Source organism: Anopheles coustani, chromosome 3 (genome assembly GCF_943734705.1).
Source record: "Anopheles coustani chromosome 3, idAnoCousDA_361_x.2, whole genome shotgun sequence".
NCBI classification, from domain to species: domain Eukaryota; kingdom Metazoa; phylum Arthropoda; class Insecta; order Diptera; family Culicidae; genus Anopheles; species Anopheles coustani.
The window spans coordinates 90573071-90588649 of record NC_071288.1 but is presented as its reverse complement, the minus strand read 5'-3'; the positions used below and the strand labels follow the sequence as shown (position 1 = coordinate 90588649).

Sequence of the window (15579 nt, the reverse complement as noted above, 5' to 3'; positions counted from 1 at the left end):
CATGCTCGTTATAACAGTAGCCAGAAATGTACCGTCGTAGGTCAATAAGGCAGCGTTGCTCGCACCATTGTATTTTCTGGGACACAAGCAACACAATGAACTGATGGAGGATTCAGGCAAGGTGCCTATCCAGAACACCAAAGAACGATGACACCTCTTTAAGATTTAAATTTTTTTACATACTCCAGGATGTCGTGGTAGCGGATCGTTTGCATCTTATCGATCTTAGCATCATGAAGCGACTGCTGGCTGGCGAAACGAAACACTGGGAAAGATAAAATGGGACTCAAACTCAATGTAAAGCAAGCCTTGCAGACGACAAAACTCATGCAACTAATGAAAGAAGAGTTGTTCTCTGATTCACTTGCCAGAAATCGATGGCTGAGATGCTGGTATGATATGTAATGGTTGTGAAGGTTGCGTTTGAAAGCTCCTGATAAAAATAAATGATACACAGTAGTTGTCTTATAAATTGCAAAAATAAAAAGTCATATCTTTGTAACGTGATTTCAATAATTACCGTGATTTGTCGATGCTGGTGGAATTTGAAAAGGTACACAGTGACGATGGAATGTCCAGAGCCGGTTTTCATTTGTTTCGGTGGGTTTCTCATTGATTGTCCCGGTGGATGTCGTAGCATGAATACTTCCACACTAAACACTTTATTGGCGGGTGTTTTCTGACCAAAACATGCTGCAGTCACCGTCAATTAAGTGCTAAAATCTAAAAAAACAGCACAATGGAAAAATCAAACACATTATTAAATTGCTCAAACTTCGTCGAATTTTTCAACTCCAACCTCTAGTTTCATAATTTTATACTACCCACCTTATTTCGAGCGAGTGCAATTTTGAGAAAATGTATCCATCGTTACGTAAAATAAAACAGACAATCAACAAGACACTTTCCAACATCGCCGATAGATCAACCGGTCTGCGCATCGTATGGTATGTATAACGATAAGTGTTCAATCCTCACTAACCAAACAATAAAAATTTCTCTTCAACAGCTACCACCAATGTAATCACGACCACTGTTAACCACGACCGCGACAGTAAAAAAACAAGAAAGAATATCGAATCAAGTGTGCATTACAAGTAGTGGCTAGGAGAGGGAAGAGGAAAGATAACGGAATGAGGAGGGAAAACAGACCTAGAGAGGATATTATTTTTGAACCTAGATGGATAATTTTTTTCGAACCCACCATTTTGAATTTGAACCCACCATCAAATTTGAATCTGACAGCCCGTCAACATCGCTGTCAAATCGGGTCGAAATTTACTGCGCATCGTGCCCTGGACCGACCCGTTTTCGACGCGAAAACGGGTCGGACCAGGGGCCGGAAATATTTCAAAAATCCCCTTGGGATATTTAGGACCAGCGGAACTGTCAAAATCCAACCTGGAAAGCCTGAAACTCAGTCATTCAACGCCAAACAACCAACGAACCACGTCGTCTCGCGCAGCGGCGGTCGAAAGGTGGAGTTTTGGTGCCCTCCGCCGGTGCAAATTGTTTTTGCTGTGTTCGGAAAAAGCCAAGCATCGGCAACAGCAAACAGTGAATCAGTCCTGCGTGTGTGTTCTAAAGCAACATATTGATAACTTATCGTGGCGCATGTTTTGACATGTTTGTTGTGCAACCGAAAGGAAGCTACCTCGCGTCGAGGAATCACACTTTCCATAAGCGGTGAAAAGAAAAAGGCAAGTCCAAATAGCCTTCGTCGTCGAGGTGTGGTGGTGGTACAGGCGACCATAAAGGGACCGGACAAATATGCGGCCCGCGGTGTACGGTCGATCGATGTGAACACGGAAAAACGGTGGAAAAAAGTTACGATCCGGGTAAGCAACCGTCAAGGTGTAGGCAAAGGTTTTACTTTCGCGAGTTTATGTTGCGCAGAATTTCTCACACTCCACGGAGGGAAGAAAGTCCACGTTCTTCTGCTGGTGAGATTCCACTTCGATTAATACAATCCAGTGTTTTGTTTTCCCTGTCGTTCGTTCGAAGAAGCGAAAGTGTGTGTAGTTTGCTGCAATATGGAATGCAATCTCGTGCGCACCAAGAGCAGGCTGTGTCATTTGCAGGAATAAAAGTGGTACTTGTTTTATCTTATTTTGATATCGCCCCCGCACATAACACTATCCGGGCGGACTCGTGTGCATTAGTTTTATTTTCCTTTTCTCGGCTGCTTACGTCACAAAATCCCTGCCTACGATATTGTCGTCGGGGGTGAGTGTGGTGTCCTGACAGTGGAAAAAATCCTTTAATCGGAATGCAGCCGTTGGTAGTAGTTGTGCACTAGTTTGGAATAAGACGTGCCTTTGTGTGTGTATGAATGTGTGTTGTTCAATCAACAATAGAAGGAGCTTTATTTATCCTGGCAAATGCAACGCACGTGTGTAGTGTTGTTGCGTGTGTATGTGCGAGGTTTGAAAATTCCAGCACAATCATTAGAGGGGATTTCCATTACAAAACATCCTCGAAGCAGAAAAAAAAGGTTGTGTAGAAGAAATAGTCGGGGGCGTTTGTTGGAGGAGAATGATTAAGTTGTGCTGTGCCTGTGTACTTGTTAGTTGTGTTCGATTTCCTGTGGCCACTCGCAGGATGGGAGGAGGAGGATGCGTTGGTTCCGGTTGATGTGCGAGCATCCGGAAGTGAAAAAAACACTTGTTTCCCTAATCTGATTGAGATGTCCGCTGGGGGGTTGCCTGCTGCAGGTTGATTTAATTATTTCTCACCAGTATTGGACGGGAATCCCCCGAGGGAGGGTAAGCCCTTCGGATGTTTTCGTGTGAAGTGAAATAAATTAATTTACTATGCATTAGGAGTCTTTTTCCATCTTCCTGAAATGTGCCACCCTGCGGTGGGCATTACGTGAGATTACCCTCGAAGCATCGTCCCCGTTGGAATGCCACCAATTTATCAAAGGTCAAGTGTCAAACGATATTGAAGAACGGCCTGTCAGTATGCTAAAAGAAAAAAAATTTCCCAACCGCAGAAGCTCGATTCTAGTAAAGAGAATAAGTAAATCGTGTCGTCTTATTCTCGTTGTTTGCAAAATATGTTTGGTAAAAAGAAGCAAAGTCACGTTTTCATGGTTTGTTTTTCTTTCTACCAATAACTCTTCTATTATCAGTTTATAAAACTGTTTTCTCAACAGCCCATACCAATAAGTCTACTTAACCATGTTGAAAATCATTGCTCCAGTTATATCGAATAGCACGCTCGGTTGCTGTGGTTACTGATATCTTAAATCCCCTCAAAACAAACAACTTTGCTCATAGTCATCCAAGATGCTCGTCTCCGATGACACGTGACATGATACAGTGCTGGAACCTTTAGCCACAAATTCCATGGATCCAGGAAGTGGTCTGCCACTGGTTATTGAAATTTTAGCCATCGCACGTGTAGCCTGGTATTTTCCTTAAGTTTGTTGGATGTCCATAGTAAGTAGAGTTTACCGTGAGCATTGCTTATCGTGTTGGTTTTGATTATTTTTATTCATTTCATCCATGTGGCGCTCGGTTTCGAAAAGTCAGTCATCGAAACCATCGGGGGAGAGAATTTGATATAATCGCAGATCATGCGGAGTCACACGGATAGCGCACGACCCGAAAATCATCCCACACTACTGACACGGGCAATAAATAACACCAGATTCCTGCTCCATCCTGCGGAATCAAGGAATCATTAGTCTTTTTCCAGCTGCCGAAGACGAACCTTCCAACGGCACGGGAAAATGGGAAACATTCTTGACCGACTGCGCCCGTCGTGATGACCGCGTGGGATTTACGCAACCTTCCTGCAAATTCACCTCGTGCACGAAAAATTCAGCTGGGTTTTCCACCCGGGGGGACCGCCCGGGCACACGACACGAGACTCGTCGATGCCGAAAGAGATCCCTAGGGGGAAGGGAGGACTGAGGTTTAAGCTCACACGCTCATCATCATGTTCGGCGAGACGGATGGGAAAGGACTTCAGGTTGCTCTCGCCCGGCTTGGGCCGTGGAATTCAACGACTTCCTCCATTCGATTCACTCACCTCCCGCTTCGTTCCCTTTCCCGTTCAGGTTTGGTTTCTGTTTTGAAAGTGATGTGTTTGTTGTGTTCATGGTGCCCGAAAACAGCCGTGAACACACCAGCCTCGCACCGCCACCTTCTAGCCGCCTAGGGGTTGAGAATCGTGGTAAAGTATTTTCCAGGGTTGAATCAAGAAGATGGTAGAAAAAACATACACAAAAATCTCACCCGGCAAACCCGCGGCTGATCTTCCGAATGCTACATAATATGTATGTATATACGGGTCCAGCACACCACCAGGACCAGGTCTAGCGGTAGGGTCCCTTCCACCGTCCCCCGTTTGTCCTGCCTCGCGGCCAGAAACAGAACGCAAAGAACGATCGTAACGAACGCCGAGCGAAGCGAAGAATGAAGAGAGGCATAATCTGTAATTAACATTTGTCGTGGGAAAATTTTCGAATCGTGAGAAAGTTCCACCGAACACTCTCGCCGACCTCAGGTCGCGCACCTTTTCCCGAGGAAACACCAAAGACACTCCACAGACACAGCCCACGATGGAGCAAGGCTGGTGGAGTAAGGGCTCGAGTTTGGTGGCCCAAAGGCGATCGGTCCAATGGACGCGAATGAATGGCGTTGTGGCTAGATGGAAGCTGGTAGAAGCCTTCCGAACGAAAGGGAGAGAACGAATAAAAACACACACACAGCAGACAACGGGAGAGGTAGGTTACCCGTAATCGGGAACCGGTTCCAACCACACCAGGGCCCCAAACCAAACGGCATCCCACAGGTAACCCGGGTACGTTGAAAAAAAGGCGACTACGCGGACGCGGATAACAAAAAAAAGGCGAGATGAGAGTGAACATTCTCGGAAGTATACAACCCGAGCCGGCAACCCTCCACCACTCTTCCACCCATCTCGCGCCACGGTCCGGAGGATGGTGTTTCTGCTCGACCCGGCGTTTACGGGGGCGAAATATTTGTACCGAGCCGAGATTCAGGGTTTGCTTTCAGCGCAAAGAAAAATACATTCCTTCTTTCCCACTCGCGATCGCGAACGCAGGGTCAGGGTCAGGCAGGTTTGACCAGAGGCGGAAGGAATGGAGGAGATTCGCAATAATCTGAAGATCATCGGGCAAGATCAGTGCTCTTGAATTCTAAAGTTGGTTTCTCAGCGGAGCGAGTTTGGGACAGCGTAGTTCTTGGGAGTTTTTCCCTACACCGTGGAGCCACATTCGGACAAAAGAATTGGACAAAAATGTGATCACATCTTTCGGTTGAATATAAAATATATAAAATATTTATGTCAACTTTGGAAGGAAATGTAAACTGTCTGCTCCATTTACAGGGGTTTATTTTATTAATCATATTTTATTATGGTCATCTCTAAATATGAAGAAAATAAGAGTTAAGATATTGCCATAGGATATTTCGAGTTTTAGATGTTCTTATACATCTATCCCATAGTGCAAATATGGACGCGAATCCACAACCATTTGTTTGTTTCTTCTATCTGTATCTGTTTGGTTCTCAATTCGGTTTTCCCAATCCATTTTCTTCCAGCCGAGCGGTGTAATCAATAAACTTCCCACACCAAACCGCCGTTGCCGTTCCGATCGGTAGGCGGAAAGCGAAAGTGATCCCAGGGCACGCCAACGGGGGAGGCAAGCAACGACAAATCAAACAGTACAAGCCAAGCACGACACAACCATCAACAACATGGCCATGTCAAAGGGATTTCGCGTGCTGGAAAAGTCCAAGCCGCCCTCGCCGCACAGTGTCCTGCTGGAGCATCGCAACAAACCCGAGACGCTGCTCTTCGAATCGCAAGCCGTGGCCGTCCTTTGTAAGTATGACGTTCCCTCGCGTGCTGCCTCACCATCCTTTACAGATTTTCTAAATTTAACCATCATCACCATGCCGGAGTGAATGGGAACAGAAGTATGTTTTTCCAGTGAAAAGCCCTCTTCGGTCGTAGTTCCATGCTCCGTTGGGGATTTCTCTTTGTGGCTCCGGTCCAGTGGATGCACTGATAGCGCTGAACCGAGGTCTGTCCTTAACCCTTCCTCGGTGGCCGGCACTGGCAGGTGGAAAACCATGTCGAAACGGTCGATTGCAACGAGTCGGACGATGTGCATTGCAACGTGTTCCGAATTTCAAACATTTGTTATTGCCATTGTGGAAGCTTTTTGTATGTAGAGAAAATTCACGTCTTTATTAAGATTAGGCGTAAAAATAGTCGTAAAAATAAATCAGTATGAAGCGATTTAATAACACACAACGAAGACTACTCGATTAAGCTAAGCGATCAATTTCTTTTTACTATCACTGAAAAGCCTTTCTTCTTGCAGTCTTAGTATTTTACAGCTTTGGATTGGCAAACAAACACGTTATTTATAATAGATAATGCGTCCGCATTCACCTCATTTCGTGATTAGTCTTTCAATGACCCCGACTTTTCGAGATTAGTCTTCCAATGACGTCCATAGACCCGATGAACGATGTTTTCAATGCTGCATCATTTACGGACTGTTCGAAGAGCTAGAACACTTACTTTGGTACTTGCTTTTCCAAGTAGGCTATAATAAATTGCCTGACAACCACTTCTGTATATTGGATTTAAATCCTTCAGGGTAATTTTCAATCGGTATTGATTGAAATCTCTTGTTCACGGACGATCTAATAGAATAGAATAGTGAAAATCGATGGAAACTGTGCTGGAAATAATGTTAATATAAATTATTTAGGAATGTTACACTAGGGAAAAGAAGGAAAGGTCACTTGTCAATAATATTATAATCAAATAATCCTCCAGGCTAGTGGACCACAAACCCTACGCCATGCTACGTTAAAGCTCCCACTTGTTGTCGTTTGGTGTATGCGGCGGACGGAAGAATATTGATGGGCGATTGAAGTATCGATTGCGGCATTCGGTCGATGGCCCAAACATTTTCGACAGTGATTAATGGGTGGGGGAGGCGAAAAGTGTCGGTGCCACCGGTTCCTGAGGTTCCTGCAGTGCGAAGATTGCCAAATAGTCCCAAACTTCTACTTCAACCTGGTGCGCACCGAGAGCCAACTCAAACGCCAAGGCCTCGGGAAGACGATTGCAAAGTTTTCTCGCCCCTAGATTCATCACCTTCCATTCATAAGACCGCCCAAATGCCGGGGGCAAATAAATTCGGTTCCACCCACGGACAGTCCGGTCCGCCGCGGGTGTTCGCTGTCCCGGAGGCTCGAGTACCTCAGAACCTAGACATTAATTATCGTTTCCGACTGGTAACTTTGCTGATTTATGTCTGGCTCCCACGGACCTAATTATGCCGATGAGTAACATATTTTTAACGAGAATGTTTTTGTTTGCATCCACTTTGCGTGTTCGTAAATGGGCAGTTTTAACAAGTTTGTTCTCTAAGTTGGGACAAATCGGTTCTGTATTTTGTCTAAAAAGGGTAATCTTTTTTATTATATGTTTTGTAAAATAAATGATTGCTTACTTTGCACGTTACGGATTTGGTTCTTATACGGATATTTTGAGAAAAAGAATTTTGATTAAAAACATTGTTCTTTTTCTTCTACTCTGGCCAATACGTCATTACAATGTTAGTTTTTAAATTTTTAGAAAAAAATACCCAATTTTTCCCAATTTCCTACTGTCGGTATATTTGCACTATGCGTTTATTAACGATGTTTTTCTCTTGTTACCATTTTCCTTCGCAGCGGCACAAGAGACGGAAATTGTCCGGAAACAGTACACCAAGGTGTTGGACGCGTACGGATGCCTCGGAGTGCTGCAGCTAAACGCGGGCGACACCTCCCTCCTCTACCTGGTGATGGTGACCGGGTGCTTCTCGGTGGGCAAGATCCTGGATAGTGAAATATTTCGCATCACGCAGACGCAGTTCGTATCGCTCCAGTACCAACCCACGAGCGAGGACAAGGTGTCCGAGATCCGGAAGGTGCTGAACTCGGGCACGTTCTATTTTTCGTTCGCGGCACCACCGGGTGGCGGGCAGCAGCCACCGTCGGTTGGGTTCGATATTACGCTCTCGGCTCAGCGACGCCGGAGGACGCAGGAAACCGACAATCGGTTCTTCTGGAACCGGATGCTGTTCATTCACCTGCTGCGGTTTGGCGTTGAGTGTAACTTTTGGCTGCTGCGGGCGATGTGCGGCTCGGTGGAAATTCGCACGGTGTACGCCGGCAGTAAGCAGGCCCGGGCGGCCATCATCTCGCGGTTGAGCTGCGAACGAGCCGGTACGCGATTTAATGTGCGCGGCTCGAACGACGAGGGCTGCGTGGCGAACTTTGTCGAGACGGAGCAATGCATCTACCTCGACAGTGAGATCACGTCGTACGTGCAGACGCGCGGCAGTGTACCGTTGTTCTGGGAGCAGCCGGGGGTGCAGGTTGGGTCGCACAAGGTGAAGCTGTCGCGCGGCTTCGAAGCGTCCCGAGCTGCGTTCGATCGGCACATGCGCACGATGAAGGCACGCTACGGGCAGCAGGCGATCATCAACCTGCTCGGCACGAGCCTGATCGGCAGCAAAGAAGGTGAGGCGATGTTGAGCAACGAGTTTCAGCGGCACCACCACGAATCGGAGCACTCCGACGTGCCTCATCTGGTGTTCGATTACCACCAAGAGTGTCGCAGTGGAAACACGTCCGCACTGGCGAAGCTACGGCAGCGGATCGATGCGACCTGTGGTGATATGGGTATATTCTACGCGGTCGGTGACGCGGTCTACCGCGAGCAGCGTGGAACCCTCCGCACCAACTGCCTCGACTGTCTCGATCGGACCAACTGCGTGCAGACGTACATCGGGTTGGAAATGTTGGCTGAACAGATCTCGCTGATGGCGGCCCTCGCCGACAAGAAGCAACAGATGAGCTCTCGGTTCGAGGAAGTTTTCCGTCAGATGTGGATCAACAATGGGAACGAGGTGAGCAAAATCTACGCCGGAACCGGAGCGATACAGGGCGGCTCAAAGCTGATGGATGGCGCTCGTTCGGCAGCTCGGACCATTCAAAACAACCTGCTGGACAATTCAAAGCAGGAAGCGATCGACGTGCTGCTGGTCGGCTCAACGCTCAGCTCGGAGTTGGCCGATCGTGCACGGATACTGCTTCCCTCAAACATGCTGCACGGTGAGTGAAACCTTAGACAACGACTTGCAAGGAAAACCCCGCCTTTAACCTTCAATCCTGTTCGCTTGACGTTTGTTTCCTTTCACCAGCTCCGACTCCCGTTTTGAGGGAAATGTGCAAACGCTACGAAGAGTACGTCAATCCACTCGCCTTCCGGGTAGCGTGCGGCACGTACAACGTCAACGGGGGGAAACACTTCCGCAGCGTGGCGTACAAGGACGTGTCACTCTCGGACTGGCTGCTCGACTGCCATCGTCTGGCGCGTTCACGATGTAGGTTCTCTTTGGGATATTTTTCATTTCTTAATCATTGAACGCTTTAAATGAACTCTGTTCCCCCATCTAGCGCTGGTTGATTTCAGTCAGGTGGAAGATACCAATGAGCCCCCGGTGGACATATTTGCAATCGGCTTTCAGGAAATCGTTGACCTGAATGCATCCAACATTGTTGCTGCTAGGTATGTAGGGTAAACAATATCTACTGGGTGGATAATCTGGAATGTCTGTTTTAGGGGGTTGCGCGTTCAGTTGCTATAAGACCACATGAATACAGTGATAGGAGTGTGCTTTTAATGGATGGATGTTTTGGATTTTATTCGCTGAAGTATTCTTTTCTAACAAAATGTAAAATGTTCTCCAATTTCTGCCTTTCAATTATAGCTCGGACAACGCCAAAGCATGGGCAGAGGAGCTCCAGAAGGTAGTTAGCCGCGATCGGGAGTACGTCTTGCTGACGTACCAACAGCTCGTGGGCGTTTGCCTCTACATCTACATTCGACCCGAGCATGCCCAATACATCCGTGACGTGGCGATCGACTGCGTGAAGACAGGACTGGGTGGTGCGACCGGTAACAAGGGGGCAGCCGCGATCCGTTTCGTCCTGCACGGCACCTCCGTGTGCTTCGTGTGTGCGCACTTTGCCGCGGGCCAATCGCAGGTGGCCGAGCGGAACGCGGACTACGCGGAGATCACGCGTAAGATCGCGTTCCCGATGGGACGGTCACTAAAGTCGCACGATTACATTTTCTGGTGCGGCGACTTCAACTATCGCATCGACATGGACAAGGACGAGCTGCGGGAGGCACTAAAGCAGTCGCCGCACGATCTAACCGCCGTACTGCAGTACGACCAGCTGCGCATCCAGCAGAACGCCGGCTCGGTGTTCAACGAGTTCCTCGAGGGTGAGATCAGCTTCCCGCCGACGTACAAGTACGATCTGTTCAGTGACGATTACGATACGAGCGAGAAGTTTCGCGCTCCGGCCTGGACCGATCGTGTGCTCTGGCGACGGCGCAAGCAGAGCCCGGATGCGGACCGTCACCCGGGCTGGAACCCGGGCCGGCTGGTCCACTACGGTCGGGCGGAACTGAAGACGAGCGATCATCGGCCGGTAATTGCGCTGATCGACATCGAAGTGCACCAGATCGATCAACAGCGCCGTACGAGCGTGTTCGGTGACGTGATCCGCGACCTGGGCCCACCGGACGGCACCATCCTCATCCAGGCTACCAATCCCAGTGGCAACGGGGCTGACTCGGGCGACGAGGACGAGGGTAGCATCTACGACGAGAACCTAATGGCGGCGCTTATCCAGGAGTTGACGCAGATCGGCGAGGTAACGCTGGTGCGTTTCGTCGGCGACACGATGTGGGTGACGTTCCGCGATGGCCAGTCCGCGCTGGTCGCAGCCCAGAAGCGCTCGGTGCAGGTTTGCGGTGTTCCGCTCTCGCTCCGCCTGAAGACGGAGAACTGGGTCGAGCAGGTGGAAAAGGAGATCCTGCTCTGCACACCGAACACGGTCAGCTTCTGCGAGGGCAGCCTGTCCGGTACCGGGGACTACAACAGTCTCGGCATCCCGGAAGTCCCATCGCGCCCGAAAAGCCCACCGACCGCGTCCGGTGGTGCACCCACACGTCCCGGTCCGCCCAGCCGGCCACCGTTACCAAAGTCACCGCAAGCATCACCAAAGCATCAGCCCCACCATCATCACCATCCGAGGGCGGGCGTCATCAGTCTCGGGCAGCAACTGCTGCAGCAAAAGGTATCGAACGTGCCGCTCGTTCCCGGACCTCCCCAGCGGCCCACCCCGCCCGTGGAGGAATACGCCTGCTCGTCACCAATCCCCTCCGGATCACCGCTGCACAGCGGAGGAGGTTCGGCGGCCTCGAACTACTCGTCTACGATCGACACCGGTGCAATCTACGAAGAAATTAATGACGATCTTGTAAGTACAATGAATTTGAAAATATTTCAGTGCCATGGTATACAAAGGCCTTTTCCGTGAGTTATATTTGTTGTACACAAAGAATAAAAAAATGTAATATTTTTTCCTTCCCAGGTCGTTCCGGAGCAACCGCGTGGTCCACCACCCCCACCACCGGCCCGCAGCGACGTGTACGACCTGGACGTGGTCAGCAATAGTAACAGCAAACCGGCCACGAACAAATCGTCACCCCCGGGAACTTCGGGCAGCTCCGGAGCCGGCTCTCCGTTGTCCTCCTCGGGGGGCAACGGGCCACCAAAGGGTATCCCGCCTCCGCTTCCGATGCGCCGGGGTGCACCGCCACCCATTCCGAACCGAAGCGGTGGTCCACCTCCACTACCGGCACGACCAAACAATCCTTAAGGCGACCGCGGATCGAAACTCCTCCTCACTCCACCTTCATTCCTTAGCCATCTACTTGTCCATGTTAATCATTGAGAAAAAAATAGGAAGCTTCCTTCACCCTTCTCCGGTAGGAGAGTGACACTGAAGAAGAACTCATAGTCAGTTTTAGCTGCATATAACAGAGAAACAGCCATCGTAGAGCAAACAGATATACCATAGTCGTGTCGCTTCTCCTTTTGAGTTCCAGCTGCTGTGCGAATGACATTCCGGATTTCGGATGGAAAATACTGTCCTATTTCCTGGTTCGAAAACGATGATATTGATGACTGCATTAACTTTAACGGAGAGACTCTTGAGTTGATTGCTATCCTTATTGCCAGTGTTCTGATTCCATTTTCTGGTTTAGGAGTACCAACTACTACTATTTGTACGTTTAGTAATATTATTCTATTCTTTACCATAGTTACTATAGCTGTTACGAATCGTTGCGCAATCGACATGGAGCGCGCGAGCGTGCAAACGAATTAGTGTTTAGTTTGTTATGCAATTGGAAGTTGAACTTTTAAAGACACGCACGATATTGCCGGAGTGTGGCATTAAAAAAATCCTTGCGTCCACGGTTTGGAAATAGGGATGTGATTATTTGTGTTAGTTACTGCATAGATGCATAGCTGAAGGATGTAGAGCGAAAATTGATGCAGCTGCAAAACATGTGATGATGCTTAATACTGACTCATTTTGATGGCAATATGCATGCTTAGTTAAATGGCAGTGGCCGGGCAAGATATCAATTAGTAGAACACAACACTTTAACCACCCACCCGGCCCTTGCCCATCCCCATTTGGCCGTGAAGCGGGAGAAGAATAAGAAGCTGTAGGGAGCAGTCAATCGGATTATTCCGACTATCCGACCATATATGCGCTTACACAGAGCTCACTCATGCCGCCTGTGTTTATTATTAGGAGATATATAGTATATCGTATAAAAAGAAAAACAAACAAGTTACTACATTATTAGCTGGTTGCAGTTCAAACACCGTAGGGGCATACCGTAGCAATACCGTATCAAAACAAGCAATCGTTAAAGGACGTTTCAAAGGGGGTAGCAAAGGATGCAACAGCAAGTAGAACGATCGCGAGCTAGCTGCAATATATATGCGTATGTATCTGGGGGCCGCTGATAAGGCACGAAATTTAACGGAAATCGAATGTTGTTCATTATGTGTATCTTGTGTGCGTGTGTGTGCATGTGGTGTGAATGTCTTGATCGGTTTGCGAAGTTTAGCGAACATATTTATCTGATTGAACGTTTTGAGCGATACTGTGAGTAGGGGCAGGAACGATTGAACTACGCATAATAATGTATCACGTTATACAAAATGAACTATTATCATGAAACGAACGAATAAAGATGAAAGTAACAAGTAACAATAACCGTATGTCTGCCTAGCTTTGCTTGCATTATCGACAGCTATAAGAAAGCATATTTTAGAATGTATGAAAATATATTTAGATCTATTTGTATGGTGTACCTATTGACCACGTGTTCGGTTTACCGGGCTTTTTGTGTAATAATTTAAATTTAGTTAAATTCGAGCACTTACTGCTCGAAACAGCTGTTTCACGAAAAAATGACGCGCCAAAGACAGCTGCCAAACTGAGCTTGTTTTTGTTTACACTTGTTATTACATGATATCTCTTCTCAGATTACGAACGCACTTTCGCCGGCTTGCAGTGGCATTATTTAGTGGCGACATGAGCAAAACACCTAAAGAATTCTTGCTCGTACCAGTGTCCGGGCAGCATCCGCCGATTCGCATCAAAACGGAACAAACCATGGTTGGCCGGAGCCCCGAAACGTTGATCCAGGACGCCAACTGTTCACGGAACCAAGGTAAAGGGAAAGTGTGCCCGGTACCATAGTGTTCGTTCAATAAAAATGTTTATCTTCCAGTTTGTTTAAAAGCTAATATCGAGGGCCAATACGTGCTGGTGAAATCTCTTGGCCTCAACCCTTCCGTACTAAATGGTGTAGAGATGGAACGGAACGTAGGTTACGAAGCGAAACCTGGTGACGTGATGGAACTTTTGCCAGGGTTGCACCGGTACACGTTTGAATTGAAGTACGAAACGGAAACTAAAAAACCAGAAGTCCGTAAAGATAGTAATACAAGCCTGACAAACGGTCACAAGAGTAGAGAAACTTCTGGTAGCAAAAGAACCCGGAATGAAGTGTCTCCGAAGGACGTCACCGAGAGCAATGCTACAGCGAAGCGTGCAAAACCAACACCAGATCCGACACCGACGATAAGCACCGACCGCAAACCGCAGGTGTCCTTAACTCCAACGACGCAGAGCGTATGGGAATCGGTTGACGGTAAAATGCTGCACGTCTACACCAGCGCTGGCGTGGTATCGTCGGAAAAGATCGCTGCGTACGATATGGATGGGACGCTGATAAAAACAAAATCGGGCAACGTTTTCCCCAAATCAATAGACGACTGGCAGATCGCCTTTCCGGAGGTGCCGGGAAAGCTTAAGTCTCTGCACAAGGCCGGCTTCAAGCTGGTTATCTTCACCAACCAGGCCGGAATCGGCAAGGGCAAGGTGCGCATTGAAGATTTTCGACAGAAAATTGAAGCCCTGGTGCGCAAACTGAGCGTCCCGATGCAGGTTTTCATTTCCACCGGGTCGGGCAAGTACCGTAAACCTCGCACCGGCATGTGGGAAACATTGTGCGAGTCTAAGAACGATGGCATATCCGTGGACAAGGTACGCAGCTTCTACGTCGGGGATGCCGCCGGTCGGCCCGAGGTGAAAAAGCCCATCAAACGAAAGAAGGATCACTCCAGCGCGGACCGTTTGCTGGCGTTGAACGTGGGCATACCATTCTTAACGCCCGAGCTACACTTTCAGAACGTCCCGGACACCAACTGGGTGAAGCCAGAGTTTGATCCGAAAGAATTCTGCGATGGCGTATCGAAGCAATCGCTTCTCTCCCCGCCTGGCACCAAGCTGACAAGCGGTGGGCAGGAAGTGATCATCATGATTGGCTTCCCGGGTTCCGGTAAATCCCACTTCGTCCATCAGCACCTGGCTTCGAAGGGCTACGAGATTATCAACCGGGACACGCTCGGTTCGTGGCAAAAGTGCGTCACCGCAATGGATGCCGCCATCCAGCGCGGGAAAAGTGTGGTCGTCGATAACATGAACCCGGACGTGGAAAGTCGTAAGCGGTATGTGCAGGTGGCCTTGCGTGCCAAAATTCCGGTGAGATGTTTCCTGATGGACGTCAGCTACAAGCACGCGCGCCACAATAACGCCTTCCGAGAGCTGACGGATCGGTCCCACTCTACGGTATCGGATATGGTATTTAATTTCTACAAGTGAGTAAATTAGTCCTTTTATTTGCTATTTTTATACTAACCTACCATTCCTTTTTAAGATCAAAGTTCCAGGAGCCAAAGGTTGAGGAAGGTTACAAGGAAATTGTCAAAGTGCAATTCGTCCCGAAGTTTACAGCCTCAACCGATGAGCAACTGTACCGAATGTACCTGTTGGAGAAATAAAGTTTGAACTGCATCGGAACTTGGATTTAGGACTGTTTCCATTAACTTTACGCTGTTATTCACTCCGATGTTGTAATAAAATAGGTTTATTTCAAATAATTTAATAAAGTAAAATTAAAATTTGTATGCTCAAGTGATTCAACTATATTTATATAAAGTTATTAACCATCATTTGCTAACATTAAAGCTCTAAAATTCCAAATAGAAATGCTAAAGTAACGTAAATGTAATTTTAATTTTCG

At 48.0% G+C, this 15579-nt stretch overlaps 2 protein-coding genes across 3 annotated transcripts; both read left to right on the top strand.

Annotated features, from left to right (window-relative positions):
- The first annotated feature begins 1442 nt into the window (after positions 1-1442).
- On the top strand, positions 1443-13198 carry LOC131272026 (synaptojanin-1). 2 transcript variants are annotated; one of them, XM_058273634.1, is made up of 7 exons: positions 1443-1838; positions 5577-5859; positions 7734-9161; positions 9251-9433; positions 9507-9618; positions 9821-11384; positions 11499-13198. In XM_058273634.1, the coding sequence occupies exons 2-7, from the start codon at positions 5733-5735 to the stop codon at positions 11784-11786; spliced, it is 3702 nt and encodes a 1233-aa protein (XP_058129617.1). In that variant the 5' UTR covers positions 1443-1838; positions 5577-5732; the 3' UTR covers positions 11787-13198. The 2 variants fall into 2 exon arrangements, with proteins under 2 accessions (XP_058129617.1, XP_058129618.1); XM_058273635.1 differs by lacking the exon at positions 1443-1838 and adding an exon at positions 2704-2765.
- Positions 13199-13478: 280 nt separating this feature from the next.
- LOC131272801 (uncharacterized protein F21D5.5) lies at positions 13479-15457 on the top strand. The gene is made up of 3 exons (XM_058274660.1): positions 13479-13662; positions 13723-15154; positions 15214-15457. The coding sequence occupies exons 1-3, from the start codon at positions 13524-13526 to the stop codon at positions 15335-15337; spliced, it is 1695 nt and encodes a 564-aa protein (XP_058130643.1). The 5' UTR covers positions 13479-13523; the 3' UTR covers positions 15338-15457.
- Positions 15458-15579: the final 122 nt, after the last annotated feature.